Source organism: Xenia sp. Carnegie-2017, unplaced genomic scaffold (assembly GCF_021976095.1).
Source record: "Xenia sp. Carnegie-2017 unplaced genomic scaffold, XeniaSp_v1 HiC_scaffold_23, whole genome shotgun sequence".
In the NCBI taxonomy this organism is placed as follows: Eukaryota; Metazoa; Cnidaria; class Anthozoa; order Malacalcyonacea; family Xeniidae; genus Xenia; species Xenia sp. Carnegie-2017.
The window spans coordinates 5025402-5045076 of NW_025813486.1; the positions used below are offsets into that span (position 1 = coordinate 5025402).

General features: G+C 33.5%; 2 protein-coding genes across 3 annotated transcripts; one reads left to right on the forward strand and one right to left on the reverse strand.

Moving 5' to 3' along the window:
- Window positions 1-255: 255 nt before the first annotated feature.
- LOC124447676 (serine/threonine-protein kinase/endoribonuclease ire-1-like) lies at window positions 256-18045 on the reverse strand. Of its 2 annotated transcripts, XM_046998643.1 has the most exons (4): window positions 17997-18045; window positions 11691-11762; window positions 1255-1946; window positions 256-1165 (listed from the first exon to the last, which is right to left on the reverse strand). In XM_046998643.1, the coding sequence occupies exons 1-4, from the start codon at window positions 18028-18030 to the stop codon at window positions 515-517; spliced, it is 1449 nt and encodes a 482-aa protein (XP_046854599.1). In that variant the 5' UTR covers window positions 18031-18045; the 3' UTR covers window positions 256-514. The 2 variants fall into 2 exon arrangements, with proteins under 2 accessions (XP_046854599.1, XP_046854601.1); XM_046998645.1 differs by lacking the exon at window positions 11691-11762.
- Window positions 4028-5490, forward strand: LOC124447677 (protein ALP1-like). Its single transcript, XM_046998646.1, is given in 2 exon segments — window positions 4028-4852; window positions 4854-5490. Coding segments are annotated over 2 exon segments (1206 nt in total). The 5' UTR covers window positions 4028-4079; the 3' UTR covers window positions 5287-5490.
- Window positions 18046-19675: the final 1630 nt, after the last annotated feature.

Here is a 19675-nt window from a genome sequence, read left to right on the forward strand (position 1 = left end):
GGAGCTCCCAAGAGCCAAAAACATCTAGGCCAACTTTTAGTAATTATAATAATTTCAGAAATACAATTTTTTATCCTATCAAAAATGGTTTGTCGTGATAGTATGTGGCTGTTCTGTTTGTTGATGAGAGTGTGAAAGTCATCAATCTCGTCTGCATGTAGTGCTGTGATTGTGTCATCTACGTAGCGGAACCAAAAACCCATACGAGTTTATGTTGGATAAATGTAGTGTGAAATGTATCAGTGCAGCCAAACGTAAAAGTTAACTTTTAATGTCATATTCGCTTGCAGTCTTTTTCCAAAACAATTTACAGTAAAAATTAAATAATTAGGTATATTACATTGTATCAATGAATGCCACAGGCTATAGATTCATCAGAAATGTGGTGAAATATCATCTAAATACGTCGTGGAAACTGTTTTTCTTTATATCTATAAAATAAGATTTCTATAGTATCAATGATTTCTTAATAGCTACTTTTTTACCACAACAGGTTCTGTTGTATCTAAATTGTTTATTGATGTAGTTCGCTTTCATTAAAATAAAAAAAGTTCTTGAGTTCTGGTTTGTTTTTCAATTCTTCGTTTGACCTGACAGCAGCATGTACCCGAACAGGGAGATTAGGAAATGTTCGGAGAAAATACGCCCTGTAATCGCCAATCTTATAAAATGGTTCTGGTTGTGGTAGAGGTCGTTGTCGATCGTTCCAATGCTGATCAATATTTCGAATGAATCTTAAGCATTCTGGCCATGAAGATGTATAACGGACCTTATTGATTTTTCCATTTTTCTCGTACGTGCGAAAATAATCATAGACATCCCAATCCATTTGACTTTTCCAATATACGGATTCACTATTCAATTTTTCAACGACACTTGACTGGGGATCATTTGTCTTAATCTGCTGAAGATTCCCAACTTTACTTAACATTTCAAACTTCTCATTATCTGACATGAGAAATGGGTGTTTTAATGCTTCGTTAGAATATGGTCTGTCTTCAGGTTTTAGATTTAACATCCACGACAGAAGGTCCTTTAGTGTTCTATCCTCGATTTCATCTAAACCAACAGGGTTTCCATTCAGCATGTTGTCCAGTCTATACCGTTCACGTCCAAAAGGATGTTTTCCTTTTGTTGTTACAAAATAAGCTACCATCCCTGCATTCTAAATTAATAAAAAGCGTTACATTAAAATGCAATTTTAGAACATTGAGTTTCTTTACAACTTACAAATGTTCACATTCCTACACTTACATATACATCAGACCTTCTTTTGTAACGCGCTTTATTTACTGAATCTTCGCAATAGGATTCAGGAGCTATCCAATGCACAGTTCCCATGGAAGTATTGCTTTCATATGTTGTAGATTCATTCTTCATTATTCGACTTATGCCAAAGTCAGCTATCAGAAATTTGCTTTTTGAGTCTCGTAGAACATTGGAAGGCTTCAAATCCCGATGTAGAATAGGATTTGGGCCGCTATGAAGATCAGCTAATCCTTTTAAAATTTGTCTAAGAATATCAGGAAGAGCTTTTTTAAGATCATGCAAAGTAGAATACTTGACAAAACAATCCAAAGATTCTTCACATAAGTCTAACATCAAATAAACATATTCTGTTCCAGTATCTTCTTCTAAGTAGAAATAATTCACAACATATTTCGACTTCTTTGCATTGAATTCATTTAAAATTTTCTTTTCGTGATGTGCAAGCTGGATAAATTTATGTCGATGTATTCGTTTCACTGCTTTACCGTAACCATCCTTACTCAGTCCAAGAAAAACACGGGTTGCATCACTTCCTTCGCCAATGCAAAATTCTTCTGAGAATATTACACGTACATTGCCCACCACTTTAACCTCAACACTGGAATTGCGTCCATATTCAATCAATTTTAAAAGCAATTCTCTATGTTTCGTTGATTCATCAATGTATTTCCACTCTTCTAGATAAAAATATTACATTCAAGGGTTAAAGAAACAAAATAAATATATGAAAATAGCTTAAACTTCCTCAATTAGGAAAGGATACTGATACCGTACACTTCACTACACGTATTAACAATTATTAGACATATCATAAATTTTTTAACTGGTAACATTCAAGGTTAGCTTATACCAAACAATCACAAAAACTTCTCTCTACAGTAATTTCATAAATTTTTCTTAAGGAGCAGTGTTATAAAACACCCCCTTCCCCACCACACTAAACGTTCTTATCTTAGTCCTCTATACAGTAGTCAGTGCTACAACATATTAGAAAATATGATACAGCCATTGAGTTCTGTAAACGATATTTTATTAGCAGCGTTATTAAGCACCCCTCCCCCCACCCCCCTAAAAGTTATCGTTTCAGTCCTCTATAAAGTGGTCCGTGCTACCATATCTGAGAAAACATGTCTGTAAGCGATATGATACAGCCATTGAAATATATCTGAGAGTTCTGTAAGCGATATTTCAGCAGCAGCGTTATTCTTGCTCAATCGGATGGCTTAAGTCGAAAGTGCCTGGAGCTGATTCACGTGCACTTTTTAATGGAGGGCATTAACTCTGTTAATCAATCACGAATTAAGACGCAGTTTAAATGATAAATGCGATTTTTGGAGTCACTTGCTCTTCTAATATAGTTCAAATAATTATATTTATTTATTTGAGGTCAGTGGGAGTAATTTATTGAAATCAATGAATAAAGTCGTTGTTTTTATGTTTTACGTTTAGTAAAGTTATTTGCTTATCTATTTTGGGAAATTTTCTAGTAGAAAAAACTGATGCCGCAACTTTTATGCTCTATGCAACTTTCAAAATGCAATTCTAAGTAAAAGTATTCAAAATTTAATTCTCAGTATACTTAGCAAGGATAGAGCTCAAAAAACTTTGTATTTTTCTGTAAATTTAGAATTTAGAAGATCGTTTAATAAATGTGCAATTTAATGGAACATTTGCCAAAATGAAAATGGCAAATCGCCTTGTTTTTATTGTGGAACTTTGAGAATTCATATCGTTAAGCTGGCTCATTTTCAATATGATTTTGAGGTATTTTAAATGTTTTTAAATGTAGATCGTCCAGGTTGGTATAGTCCTGAGAAGGACTGTTTTTGTTGTCGTTGACTGACGTTTGGACAACCTTAGCGGTAGTCATCTTCAGAGTCATTTTGACTTTATCTATCCATCTGCCTGACTATTTATTTGTTTATCTATATTTGTATTATGTTTAATGTAGACTACGGTGGCTTTATCAAGAAATCAGTAGACCACAATAGAAGATATAAACACCCCCCTCTGCCACCCATCAAATGTTCTAGTTTCGGTCCTCTTTACAGTGGTCCGTGCTGCAATATCTGAGGAAACATGTTACAGCCATTAAGTTCTGTAAGCAATATTTCATCAACAGCGTTATTAAACATCCCTCCACCACCCCACTTAACGTTATAGTTCCGGGTCTCTATTTAGTGGTCAGTGCTAGCTACAAAATCTAAGAAAACATGATACAGCCATTGAGTTGTGTCAGCTATATATCAGCAGCAGCGTTATTCTTGCTCAATCGGGTGTCTTAAGTCGTAAGTGGCCTGGTCTGATTAACTAGTATAATCTCAAGTATACTTAGCAAAGAGGTTAAAAAAACTTGTAACTTTGTGTAAATTTATAATTTTTAAGATCTTTTCATAAATGTGCAATTTAATGCTACATTTGTCTAAATGAAAATTGTAAATAGCCTTTATATTATGGTGAAACTTTGAGAATTCACATCGTCAAATTGGCACATTTCCTTATGATTTTGAGGCCTGCGCTTTACGGACGAATTTAATTCACACAAATTTAATTTTATTAACTTCGACAATAATGCGACAAAAACTCAAGGCAAAGTTATATGTCGAATTTTTTTGTCGAATTTAATTCACTTAACTCCGTGCTCGTCCCCAGACTCCTATCTACAGCTCATGATTTGGAAAAACAAGATGGCTCCTCCATCAGTTAAACAAATTTCCCCTTTGCTTACAATTTACAAACGTAGGTTGAGACAGCGACAAAGAAGATTTTTTAAGTGGTACGTTCTACTATTATTGCTTCACCGAAGGTATATGAGAATTATAGCTGCTCTGTCACTACTGAATGTGACGGCAAGTGTTAAAACAATAACCACTCTGAAGCCAAGGATTCGAAGTTGTCGTCGCCTACCGAGAAACATTGGATGGTGGAGTAACATTTGGGAAAATTACTCGGATAAACAATTCAAAGGTACTTTTAGAGTTTCGAAAGGTACTTTTAACTTTATTGTCGAAAAGATTCGGCATAAACTTCAGAAAAAAGTTGTTGTAGAAGAGCCAGTTTCACCGGAATGTCGTTTAGCTATCTGCCTATATCGTTTAGGTAGAGGTGACTACCCTTACACCATAGCGGAAATGTCAGGACTTGGTGTTAGTACAGTACGAAAAATAGTTATAGAAGTGTGTGATGCTATTGTTTGTGAGCTTTGGGAACAAGTCTCAAATCATTTTCCCAAAACAGAAAATGATTTCAAGGAAAAAATTTTAGATATGGAGAAATTGTGGCAATTCCCTTGCTGCTGGAGTGCTGTAGATGGGTGCCATATTTCAATAAGTTGCCCACCAGGAGGTCAACAATCACAAAAAGAATATCACAACTTCAAAAACTTCTATTCGATTGTTTTAATTGCACTAGTTGATGCTAAGAGCAGATTTGTGTGGGCAAGTGCAGGGTTTCCAGGTAACGCTCACGATTCTGTTATTTTACAGTCAACATCATTTTGGAAGAAGATGGAAAACCAAGAAATTGTTCCAAACATTGCTAAGAAAGTTGGCAATTGCAATGTATTTCCTTTAATTGTTGGAGACTGCATTTCCATTTTCAACCTACCTAATGAAGCCTTATTCAAGAGGTGTCTTGATGGAAAAGCAACGCAATTTCAATTATCGACTCAGTAGAGCTCGAATGGTCTCTGAGTGTGCCTTTGGACAGTTAAAAAGTCGATGGCGGATTTTTTATAGGAAATGTGAATGTAGCAAAGATTCTGTGAAAGTATTTACATTAGCATGTGTAGTTTTTCACAATATTTGTATTGAAAGAGGGGAAGTTCTCTCTTCTCACCTTGACATTTCAGTGGATCCTGCTACTCATCAGCAAAGAGATAGAGCTGTAGTAAGAGATTTTCTTAAAATGAGGGCTTGTGAAAAGACTAGGGACACATGCAACAAAGCTGAACAGATTCGTTCATCAATTTCTGAATATTTATGGGAAGAAAAAACCTCTGGTACAAGCAGCACGTAAACATAGCAATTTATTACCATTGCTCAGTGGCAAAACCAGGTTGTGCTATATAAATTATAGATCATTAGTAATATTTATTTGTGTAGAAGTCATTTACATGGAGGGAGCCAGATGATATTTTTTTAGCATGACCAAACTGGCTAGCCAGGTTATGCCAATGCTCAAGGCATTAAATTGGAATGTTTACTTGGTTTTCATTGAAATTCTATGCACTATGAACTTTATTAGAGATAACTGAATGTTTAGGTGAGGGTCATAACAGAAGTATTCTATGTTTTAGTGAATTATTAGACTTGAAGAACTTGTAAGATACACTTCATGCAGCCATAGTAAAATGTAATGTTCTGTTCATTCTCACGTTTCTCTTAAACATAAAAGAATATCTTCTTACAAAAACACTAACAAAACAGTCATATTTAAAAAAAAATAAAAGAATGTTTCTCAATTTGTGTTCAAATAAAGTATTTGTAAAGAAATTAAAATACAAAAACAGTGTTATAAATGGTGATACGTACGAGGGCTATTAAGCATGTTCCATGTCATGTCCCCATTGCTAGATGTTTGTTGTTTAGCACTTGCATTTGATTGATGATCAAATGAATTCAATTCCAAGCCCCGATTGGTATTTGTAAAGTGTCCAACTGTACAGTCATAAGCAGATATTGGGGTTTGACAATAAGTTTGAGATGATCCTGGATGTAAATTTTGTTGAACAATAATTGTCATTTGTTCCATAAATTTTTTCTCTTGCTCTCTGATTGCTGCATTTCCTCTTTAATGATATTCATTATGTCCTTAGTGGGATCATTTTCCACAGCAGTTTTTAAAACTTTAGCTGACTCTAATATTGCATCAGTCAATAACTCAGAGTTTCTTTTTTTCTTATATGTGTTTTTTTTTTTGCCACAGAAAAGCTTGACCCACTTGATGGTCCACTGTCAACATCATCTCCAAAATCATTTTCTATGTCTATAACAGCATCGGGTTCAATCGCTTGCTCAGGCTGGCAAGAGTCACGAGACTTTATCAGGGGGTAAAACAAAGTAAACCACTTACTGTAACCCTTTTCATCCTGGATCCGTTTAATGCCGGTGGCGGTTCGTATTGTAAGGCACATCTTCTTACAAATGGCAACACACCACTTGAATTTTATTCTGATTTGTTTGACATCGAATGGCAAGATGAAAGCTGGATCTTTTTCTGAATATCTTTTTTGCAGAACTTCCAAAACACGTTGGTAAACCTCAGTGTTTTTTTTCTTTTTAATGTTAGTAAAAATTAAATTTTTCTTGAAGTTTTCGTCATTGACGATTACATCAACAAGATCATCAACATGACAATCTTTCCAAGCTGCCTTTCTTCCATGTCTTTGCGTTTTAACCTTTTGCTTGGTTTTGCAAGAACTGTCAGAACTATCTGAGCTGCTTTCTATCTCATCGAGATTTGTACGAGCATTTTCCTGGCCTGAATTGATTTGTTTCTTTTTTAATCTACTTATGGTACAGCTCACTTGATCAACATGCTTTGGCTTATTTACCCGCTTGTCGATCGCACACTTATTACAATAATCCACGCTCACTTGAGCCAACCATCCAAATGTATCTTCATCTAATTCTGCCACGCAGCATACATTACAAATGGGAAGGTTACAAGTTATACAACGATATTTTGTTGGCTCATCACAAACAAAACAATCTGCATCCGCCATATTGTTTCATGACTATTTTTGCTGAATTGCCGCCATGCAATAGAACGCTGTCTATGATTGGTTGAAATATTTTTATATAATTAATGAATTTAATTCAATGCGACTGTAGTTCATCGTCTATTTCTAACACGCAGTTGTGTCGCATAATGCGTCAATCTCTGACGAATCTAATTCACTTTGTCGACTTTAATTTATGAGATGTAAGTTTCCAAGTTATACGTCGCAGTATTGTCGAATAAAATTGCGATATTTCAATTCGTGTGAATTAAATTCGTCCGTATAGCGCAGGCCTGAGGTATTTTAATAACAATGAACAGGAATTCTTATTTACTGAAGTATATCGAGCATGTCCATTGGATGGTGGCCGTTCTTTGCATAATTTTCAATGTCATTAGCTAGGTAATGTATGCATGGTGGTGCAAACATGAAGTATGACAGTTTATCCAAAAGATAGTTTGTTGAGAAGTTTTTATGATTAAACAAGCAGATAACAAATAAACGTTATATTAAAAAAACAGATTGCATATCACCCCATGTCGCATCTTAATTTTAATTGACTGATAATGTGCTTCAAGTACAAATTGTGAAGTGACAAGATTTTACTGGCATGCTTAAAACAGATTAAGCCAGCTGTAAACATTACCACTCATTGTTCCTAATTTATGTGATGAAAAAAAAACCTCATGTATCGCATAACATTTGTTAATGTAAAGGTTGATCGAAGACTGTATTTGAAGTAAATTAATATTAGAAGTTGGACTTGGTTATGTTTTTTTTAATTGTTTCAAAACTTTCGATGCTGTAAGCCAGGAGAAAAAAACATAATTATCTGGAAAAAAGTTATACTCCGACTAATCTCCTGTACTCTAACAAAGAAAATAGTAATTAATGTAATCAAACACGAGCACTATTAAAACAGATAGTCTAACCTGAAAACTTCTAAAATGCAGGGTCTAATCTAGTTTTAGGCTATTTATTATAATCCTTTCTCTTCAATGGAACTTATAAAATGTACTCATTTTGAGCATATTATAAAAAGAGTGGCGCCACTTTCCTGCTACGCAGTATTTATTGAGATAAACAAAGACTTGTCAAGTTGTGCTGAGCACTGCCGTCTGGTACACAGTACATTTAAATTATTTGTCGTTCGCAAAAAAGAGAAAAATTTAAGTCATTAATACAGTATTGAACATACGTAATAAACAAACGTTTGGAGTCCGAAAGTGCAATACTGTATACGTATATCATGCACATTATTAAATAATATAAATCTTGATAAAAACACATAATACCAATCAAATGACTTGAATTGTGATACAATTCAAAACAAATATGCTTAGGTTATGCAATATACATAAAATAGAATAGAATTAAAAAAGCATGCCTTGTTTTGTATTTTCAACACCAGGGGAATTTCCGACATCTTTAGCATTAGCATTATCACCACTTGTAGTTTCTACAAACAATATTTTAAAAAGCGTTATCCACACAAGCTGTGTATTTCTAGTTTGACAACAAGTAAAAAACGAATTTACAGCTAGCGCTCGAAAGAAATAACACCAATAAATTGAAAAGTATCAGATAGTAGCTTTTTAAAACTATATATTTCATTTCGTTTTGTCCATTAGCTCCAAAATCTCATAAACATATATTACGCATTGTTTTACACGACTGACATTTTCAAGTAATAAAATGACCTTACAATTGGAAATATTGATGGGGAAGTATATATTTTTACGTAATGAACCAGCTTTCATCAGGCGTAACTTTACAAATAAATGTAGATAAACAAATTTCATGAAATACGACTGCCATAGAGTATTTTGGTAAAACACAAGACAATAGACACTCTGTATATAGTAAACATTATTTATCTAGATTAAATATTGTTTACTATATACGGAGTGTCTATTGTCTTGTGTTTTACCAAAACCTCATGGAGCAAACAGCAAATGTTTTGTAAAACGAAAATAAAAACAAAACAAAAAACCATGGTATGAATGTACGTCAAAAAAGAACACTCGAAAAGTGGGTTTTATTATCTAGACGACACAATTTCAAACTATATATTTTCTGCTGGCAAAAACTACAGGAGTGAAAGCCAGGCCTTGCAAAACAGCAAGAATGGAAAAAGAAAAGAAAGCTTCGTTTCAGGTCAAATAATACCATATAGCTAATGGACTTTTTATTAACCTCGCCTGCTCGGTCTTTATTGAAAAATCTCGGACCTCTGTTTTTAGCACAAACTTTGCCCAAAGGGTCTCGGTCAGTACAAATAAATTCAGTCCGAAACTTCTCCGTAAAGACCTCACACTCGGTTAGTAAGGGCATTGTAATGAATTCAGACAATAATAAGTTTTAACGAACTGTTGTCGCCAATCTCTGTCGAGTATCTTAGGAATTATAAGAAAAAGTTGTTAAAGTCAGTTGCTGTTGACTGTCTATTTTGAGGACAAGGAAACTATTACAACTTTATGCAATTTATGCAACCTGTCAAAGAAAGAAAATTGTAAGCAGACACAGACATTAACACATATTTTAGCGTTGTTGTTTAATTACTGATGGAGTTAAAAGAAAAGTCTGGAATTATTTTAATCATACATTATCGTCATACACAGTATATATATATATATATTCAAAAGTCTCCTAAAGAATATGCAAGCGCCCAAAAGCGTAGAAAATTAACAAATTTTGTTCCTAAACAGAGCAAATGAATGGTTGCTTAATTAATAGCTACTTCGAAGTTCGAATTCATTTCTCGTTGACAATTCTTTCCTTTAATGTATATGCAATCCTTGCCGAATCACTCAATTTGTTGAGAAGGCTGCCTTTCCCTACGGAGTCGAGGCAATTAAGAGAGATCGGTCAAATATAGAAATTTTATCGCGATATGTGGCTTGTTTACTCCTACCTCGGCGCTATACTTTTATTAAACAATTAACTCATCGTCGCAAGTTTTTGTCAGTTATGAAATGAAACTGAACTGTATTTATGGAAAATAGATGAGCTTGAGGAATAAACAAGGGAAGAAGTGATCCCTATAATATTTTTGAACTAGTAAACAAGAAATGCAATGGATCTAAGAATTGAAAAAATCATCTGCAACACCTTTATAAAGTAAGGAAACATCCTGCAGGAAACATTATGACTGGAATTGCTATAATAATGTTTGGTATCAATGTCAATCACGCTATGTCAATGTAGTCTCAATAATTTATTAGTAGCAAAATAGCAGTTGAACATTTCATACATACCACGATTTGATATGTGGACACATGTTTTGTCAAACTTTTGTTATCTTTATTGCTCAAATCATTTGTTTATGCTTTATATTAAGCAAATTGATAAAACTAGATCTCAGCAAACAAATACATTATAGTTCTAATTTTAACTTGTAATAAAAATTCTACTTTCACTCCTGTAAATTAATATCTGTGACATGTATAAATGATATAATATTTTCTAGCTGTAAAGAGTAATACACTGAAAATGGCGTAAGCATGCGGAAATATGTCTGTTTTAAAATCATCCTGATTTGTTTCCAATGTTTGTCAATTTTTTAGTCTATGATTTTTTGAATACATAAGTTTCACAAAGCTTGGTTTGGTGAAATAAAAATTTGTCTAAGATGTCAAAGACTCAAAGTATGTTTAATTTTTGATACCTTTATATTATAAGATGATATTTAAATGTATGCTTTAATTCTGTGAGTCACTTGAAATAGAGATCAGGTATATGGAATATTATTATCTCTAAATGGTGCAATGTCGTATTTGAATCTTACAACTAACAATGAGTTTATAAATGTTATATATCTTGAGCAATGTTTGTTTGATTAAAATATTTTGTTTCCATCTTACTGTACTTTAGAGCGGGTTTATGTACATGTCTTAGTTTATAGGTAGACTTTTGAATTATTCTTTTGGTTGATTAATGTAAATATGAATCCCAACTGCTTTTCAATCATTGCTTTGGCTCTTTTGTTTGTCTACAACAAACATGAATAACCCAGTCTTCACAAGAAACCAGCTGCAAATGTTACTATTCAGTGTTGCTTAGACATGTGATGAAAAAATTCATATATCTTATAACATTTGTTAATGTAAAAGTTTGATTGAAGACTGTATATGAAGAAAACTTTTATTAGAACTTGGACTTGGTGATGTTTTCTTAAATGTATCAACACTTTCGATGCTGTAAACCAGAAGCAAAAAACATAAATTTCTATCTGGAAAAAAGTTATACTCCGACCAATCTCCTGTACTCTAACAAATAAAATAGTAATTAATGTAACCAAACACGTAATCATTTTTTTTGAATGGAACTTATGAAGTGTAGTCAATTAGAGCACTTTATAAAAAGATTTGCGCAACTTTGCTGCTACGCAGTATTTATTGAATTAAACAAAGGCTTGTCAAGTTGTGCTGAGCACTGCCGTCTGGTACAAAGTACATTTAAATTATTTGTCGTTCGCAAAACGAAAATTTAACCCATTGATACAGTATTGAACATACGTAATAAACGAACGTTTGGAGTCCGAAAGTGCAACACTGTATATCATGCATATTATTAAATATTATAAATCTTCGTAGAAACAAAAAAATACCAATCAAATGACTTGAATTGTGATACAATTCAAAACAAGTATGCTTAGGTTACGCAATATATATAAAATAAATTAGAATTGAAGGCATACCTTGTTTTGTATTTTCAACACAGGGAGAATTTCCGACATCTTTAGCATTAGCATCATCAACACTTGTGATTTCTACGAACAATATTTTAAAAAGCGTTATCCACACAAGCTGTGTATTTTGACAAAACATAAAAAATGAATTTACAGCTAGCGCTCGAAAAGAAATAACACAAATAAATTGCAAAGTTATGAATAGTAGCTTTTTAGAACTATATATTTCATTTCGTTTTGCCCATTAGCTCCAAAATCTCATAAACACATATTACGCACTCTTTTACATGACTGACATTTTCAAGTAATAAAATGACCTTTCAATTGGAAATATTGAGGGGGCAGTATATATTTTCACGTAATGAACCAGCTTTAATCAGGCGTAATTTTACAAATAAATGTAGATAAACAGACTTTATGAATTACGACTGCCAAAGAGTATTTTGGTAAAACACAAGACAATAGACACTCTGTATATAGTAAACATTGTTTATCTAGATTGAATATTGTTTACTATATACGGAGTGTCTCTTGTCTTGTGTTTTACCAAAACTTCATGAAGCAAACAGCAAATATTTTGTAAAACGAAAATAAAAACAAAGCAAAAAAACATGATATAAATGAAAGTCAAAAAAGAACATTTGAAAAGTGGGTTTTATTATCTAAGCAACACAATTTCAATCTATTTATTTTCAGATGGCAAAAACTAGAGGAGTTAAAGCCAGTCCTTGCAAAGCAGAAAAGATAGGAAAAAAAAGAAAGCTTCGTTTCAGGTCAAATAATACCATATAGTTAATTGACTTTTTATTAACCTCGCCTGCTCGGTCTTTATTGAGAAATCTTGGACCTTTGTTTTTAGCACAAACATCACCCTAAGAGGCTCGGTCAGTACAAATAACTTCCGTCCGATATCTCTCCGTAAAGACTTCACACTTGGTTATTAGGGACCTTAAGATTTCACGACGCGCGTTACAACGACGCGAGTTTGGCGCGCATGGCCTGGTGCGAATGCGTCCGCGTGTCATTGTAAGTTAAGTCATTAAGATTGGATTTCCTTAACGACGCGAACTTGTGGATTCACTACCGATACTTTCAAAAAACAAGAAATGCTATAGCTGTTGCGTATGACGCCGCTTTGATAAACGAAGAAGAATTTGCACTTTTGTATGATATTTCGCGTTCAAAGAAAAATTTAGAAATATATAGTGGCCAAAATTTATATATCAGTAGCCGTTGTATAGTATTTTTATGCAAACATAAAAGGGAACACAAACCGTTATTACAAAGTAAGACAAACTTCAAAGCCACTGGATGTTAATTTAGATAAACAATTAATTTAAATCACGATGAATTTAGTGGTGTGCTTGATGAGCAATCACTTGATGCTGATGAAAACTGTTCTGCTATTTTCTTGCCTTACTAAAAGCAAAAATGTAAACATATTTTACTCACAGATAAATATCGACACATCAATCACATACCAGACTCCACAGACAATTGTAACAGGTGAATTAAAAGCTGAAATACTTACTTTAAAACTTTTTTGTGAAAAATTCCACACTCGATGTAGGACGACGTGGGATTAAGCAAAGACGCCGCGTTGTAGAAGCAAGACAAAACTCAACGACGCACGCACATGCGCATTGGTTTAAAATTCATTTCCGCTCGCTTTGTAGATGAGCGCGTCGTTAAATCTTAAGGTCACTATTAACGGCGTTGTAATGAATTCAGACATTGATAAGTGTTAACGAACTGTTGTCGCCAATCTCTGTCGGGTAAGTTATTAATTATAAGAAAAATTTGTTAAAGTCCGTTGTCGTTGACTGTCTGTTTTTAGGAAAAGGAAACTATTACAACTTTATGCAATTTTGTACAACATGGCAAAGAACGAAAATTGTAAGCAGACGCAGACATCAACACATTTTTTAGCGTTGTCGGTTAATTACTGATGGATTTAAAAGAAAAGTCTGGAATTATTTAAATCATACATTATTGTCATACACAGTATATATATATATAATTAAATATTTCCTAAAGAATATACAAGCACCCAAAAGCGTAGAAAATCGACGAATTTTGTTCCTAAAGAGAACAAATGAATGATTGCTTAATTAATAGCTACTTCGAAGTTCGAATTTATTTCTCGTTGACAATTCTTTCCTTTAATGTATATGGAATCCTTGCCGAATCACTCAATTTGTCGAGAAGGCTTCCTTTCCCTACGGAGTCAAGGCAACTAAAAAAGATCAGTCAAACATAAAAATTTTATCGCGATATGTGGATTGTTTACTCCTACATCGGCGCTATACTTTCATTAAACAATCAACTCGTTGTCGCAAGTTTTTGTCAGTTATGAAATGAAATTGAACTATATTCCTGGAAAATAGATGAGCGTGAGGAATAAACGAGGGAAGAAGTGATTGCTATAATATTTTTGAATTAGTAAACAAGAACTGCAGGGGTTCTAAGAATTGAAAAAATAATCTGCAACACCATTATAAAGTTAGGGAAACATCCTGCAGGAAACATAATGACTGGAATTGCTATAATAATGTTTGACATCATTGTCAGTTACGCTTTGTCAATGTAGTTTCAATAATTTATTAGTAGCAAAAGAGCAATTAAACATTTCATACAGATCCCAATTTGATAAATTTAGACACATGTTTTGCCAAGTTTTTTTGCTATCTTTATTGCTCAAATCATTTATTTATGCTTTATATTAAGCAACTTGATAAAACTAAATCTCAGCAAACAAATACATTATGGGTCTAATTTTATATTTGAATAAAATATCTACTTTCACTCCTGTAATTCAATATCTAAGACATGTATAAATGACTTAATGTTTTCTTGCTGTAAAAGTAATACACTGAAAGTAATACACTTAAATATCATCTTATAATATATACACGTATATATTATAAGATGATATTTAAAAGTTTGCTTTAAAGGACAAATGCAACATAAAATTCGGATTGTTATTTTTGTACTTTACATAAAGGTATAGCTCCAACTAATAGTTCACCAAAGTTTGAGACTCAAAGGACAAATATTTTTGAAGATATGGAGGTTTAAAGTTGATGCTTTACTGATAACGTATTGAAAAATGCCCGACGAGCTAACGACGGCTACCGATTGGAAAAAGGTCGTTGTGACGTAATAGTTGACATTAGCTAAACGCGGTCAATTGCGCGCTACGTTCAAAATATATTTGTAACTTCTTAACAACACGACAATTTAGCATTGAAAATTTGGTTTATTGTGCCGCATTTAATTATAAAAACGGTTCTTCGAAGAACAACCAAACGCAGCAAAAGGTTTCCTTTTTTTCGTTTCCCGAAAACAAGCGCATGCGAGATATTTGGATTGAAAATACCCGACGCAAAAATTGGAAGCCAACAATGAGCTCAAAATTGGGCTCGCAACATTTCGAGAGTTTGTGCTTCGTGTAAAATTTTGAAGCGATGCAGTCAGTAGGATGGACAGCTGGGCGGCTTCGCCTTAAGAAAGATGCTGTACCCACGATTTTTAAATACTCTGTGGAACCCACAAGTGTAGCATCTAAAAGGAAGCAGCCAACAAATATTAGAACTGCATTTGAGAAGAGGCGAAGGCAAGAGGTGAATATTACAGTTATAGTTAGCAATATTTGTTTGCTTTTATCAAAAACTAAGCTATTAGCATTACCAAATTGAGGACAATTTTATAATTTTAGATTATTGACGACGTTCTTGCAGAACATGACGACTTTCTTGTAGACGACGACCACGATGTGTCGACATCGGCTCGAAATGTTTGTGCGTTTTACCTCAAAGGAAGTTTGTCTAAGACAAAAGATGTCAAAATATATGTAGACAGCGAAACACAAACATATACAGTGGTAACTAATTCAGACTAATGTCGTTTGATCTTTTCTTTGTTATTTCAACTCATAGAAAATTCCTTGTACCTTAGAAGCGCAATGTGAAATGACAAGCAGACATAACAATCCGTCCGCAAAAACACGTAAGGTCAAGAATCACTCAAACAAAAGTGCCAAATATGTTAAGTAGAGGTATTGACTTTCCGTTTCGGTCGTTTTGATTTTTGTGAAAAATCCAGCAATACGATAATTCTATGCTAAGGTACAGAGGTTGAGTTAATTTCAACAAAAAATCACAGCACACAAACGACGTCATGTGAAATTGAGCATTTTGAGGATAGCGCTGTATTGTCTGATACAGAAAGCACGTCGACGATGAGCAATAGCTACAATGGATCAGACTCTCACTCGTTTTCTTCACTCTCAGGCATAGGTCCAATGTCATGTGTGCACAAGACCATAACTGTTTTTACGACAGCTTCATTTGTACAGACTGTGGCAAACTCTTCCTCTTGTGTGATGCAAATATGATCGCCATGTATGAGATGATCAGTGTTGTTTACCTTTTGGCAACATATACTTTCCCGTCCAGTACTCATCACCACACAAAAGCCACACTCGCACCTAAAAAATAAAAAAATTTTTTTACTTTGGGAAAAACAATGAAACATCAATAAAATGCAACTAACCATTCAACATTCCCAATTCTGTGAATGTATTTATCTTCGCTTTCCGATGACGAAGAATTGTCATTACTATGACCACCTTGCGCGTTGGCCAAAAGATCAAACATGTAAGGTTGTACCTCATTGTTATTGATGACAATATCATAATCGGCATCTTCTTCAGAAGAATCCATTAATTTTTGTTAAATAAAAAAAAAGTAATAGCAAACTACCGAAAGCCGTGCAAACACTGCGTGCAAGTCGTAGAACGATATAAGAACGATGCTTGTTTATGTCACTGATACGTCACTCTTTCCCAGTTCCCAGACTTAAACAATCTCACGGCGTTTTAGCAATGGTCATCGAATAACGTGTTTTTACCGATTATAACCCTAAATATCTTTTGAAATATTTTGCGGACGACTTTGAAACTTGGTACGTCTTATTTTCACACTATACGCATTACAATAAAATAAAGTTGTCTTCTAGCTTGCATGTATCCTTTAATTCTTGAGTCACTTTGAAATAGACACCAGGTGTAAGGAATATTATTATCTCTAAATTTGTGCAATGTTGTATTTGAATCTTACAACTAACAATGAGTTTATAGCTGTTATATATCTTGAGCAATGTTTTTTTGATTAAAATGTTTTGTTTCCATCTCACTGTTCTTTAGAGCGGGTTTTATGTAGATGTTTTTAGTTTATAGGTAGATTTTTGAATTATTCTTTTGGTTGATTAATGTAAATATGAATCCCAAATGCGTTTTAATTATTGCTTTGGCTCTTTTGTTTGTCTACAACCAAAATGAACAACCCAGTCCTCACATAAAACAATTTGTATGGAAATGTACCACTTAAATCTAGGATTTTCAATTCATTATGGCCAAATGTTTTCGTATTATACTATGAAATTTATACAAATTCTCAGCCGACTTAAACATAATGAAAGCCATCAACAAGCTACAATCTTAAATAGTTGGAGTTTGACACAAAAAACTGAATTAAATTTGACATTAATACTATTGCCTTAGCCATTAATGTACCTATTGACTTGATAGATGCATGACTTTGTGCCAGTATATTTTCTCTAAAAAGCTGATTCTCCAGTTCAGTAATGTCTGTATATAGAATATGGTTAATAGTTATGATATTCTCAGCAACTCTGTGACAATTACAAGTTACAACAACACCTATAGTCGAGACATCAATGCAGAAAGCTTCATCGTCAAGAGTTACACATTTTCAAGCTTATTTTAATAATCGAAGTGTCCAACATTTAGTACAAGAACGGAAGAATACATTTGACTACTATTATATTCATTATGGCTGTCAGCGTTAACAAACTTCGTTGATGAACTTTATGACAAAATTACCTCCTCCAAAGATTTATTAACCAATATTTGTATTGATAGTTATCGTTTTGATACTTTTGCCAAATTTTGCGAAATAAAACACGTTTTTCGACACAAAACTTAACAATATTAATGCTTCATTCTGGCATTTGTTTATAGTAATATAATAAACTAGCGAGGTGGGAACATCTTATGAAGTCACGATCCATTTGTGAAAATTCGCATCCGGTGTCGAGCTTTAGCGTTAAAATTAAACAACTTATACCAACCAAAAATGCTCAAACATACACCAAAATGTTTCTAAGAATCTATATTTTTCATTTGGTGAAAAAAAGATGGGGTGAAATTCGGTCGGAGTTGCACTTTAACAAAATATAATTATCGTTAATGAGCCACCAACATTATATTGTATATAATACCTACAAACTTACCAAAATATGTTGATGACAGAGAAACATAAGACATCCTTTCCAGATTGTTTAAAGACGCAGCGACATCAACATGATTTGGAACTAACGATTGTTTTTTTATTTCCAGAGCCTTTTCGTGAAACTCTTTAGCTTTGTCGTAGTTTCCAGTTTTATTAAACAGAACAGCAAGACTTTTTAAAGACTCTGCAACATTAACATGATTTGCACCTAACGATTGTTTTTTTATTTGCAGAGCCTTTTCTTGGAACTCTATAGCTTTTTCGTAATTTCCAGTTTCATAAAACACCACAACAAGATTCTCTAAAGACGTTGGGACATCAACAAGATTTGGACCTAACGATCGTTTTCTAATTTCTAGAGCTTTTTCGTGAAACTCAATAGCTTTGTCGTACTTTCCACTTTTATAATACACATTACCAAGATTGTTGAAAGACGCAGCGACATTAACATGATTTGGGCCTAACGATTGTTTTCTTATTTTCAGAGCTTTTTCTTGAAACTCTATAGCTTTGTCGTAGTTTCCAGTTTCATAATACACCAAACCAAGATTGTTGAAAGACGCAGCGACATCAACATGATTTGGACCTAACGATTGTTTTCTAATTTCCAGAGCTTTTTCTTGAGCCTCTATAGCTTTGTCGTACTTTCCAGTTTTTTCAAGCACATTACCCAGATTGTTTAAAGACCCAGCAACATCAACATGATTTAAACCTAACCATTGTTTTTGAATTTCCAGGCCTTGTTTGTAAAATTCTATAGCTTTCTCGTAATTTCCGGTTTCATAATACACCAAACCAAGATTGTTGAAAGACGCAGCAACATCAACATGATTTGGACCTAACGCTTCTTTTCGAATATCAAGAGCTTTTACGTGAAACTTCATAGCTTTGTCGTACTTTCCAGTTTTATTAAACACCATACCAAGATTGTTTAAAGACCAAGCAACATCAACATGATTTGGACGTAACGATTGTTTTCGAATTTCCAGAGCCTTTTCAAGGTGATTTTTAGCTTTGCTATACTTCCCAGTGTCATGGTATAAAAGACCGAGAATACTAAAATACCAAGCTTTGTCATAATCAGAATCTTCTGATTCAAATCTATCCAATAGCTCAAGAGCAAGGTCGTATTTTCCAAAATGTCTTAATTGCTCAACAAAATATATGAAAACTTGTAAAGTATTCATGTCGATTTTTATTTTGTTAGTCTTTAATGTTTGAAGAAATATTTCAAGATGGGGCATCAATTTGATTTCGTCGTCTCTTTTTTTAAACATGTAAAGTGCTTTAGATGTTTGATCAACGTTGATTTCCATTTTATATTCATCATTTGAATGTTCAGATTGATAAACAACAATTGCTTTGTGAACAATGCGATGTAAACTAGTGTCATTATTTTCTGAATTCAAGAACAAAGAACAGTCCTCTAAGTGCAAACAAATATCATTGAAAGAAAAGCTGGGATCAATATTTTGAACAAAGGAAGCAATGATATCACGTGGTATAGGATCAAACGATATCATGGAGAAAAAACTAATAACCTTGGCAAAGATTGAAGACATTTTAGCATTTCGTCTAACAGCTGAAAGTGTAGCTTGTAACATACTTTTGGAATATACCGTGTTGAATTCAACAAAATCTGCGTCCATGTCTTTTTGTTCTCCACAAGATAATTTCACT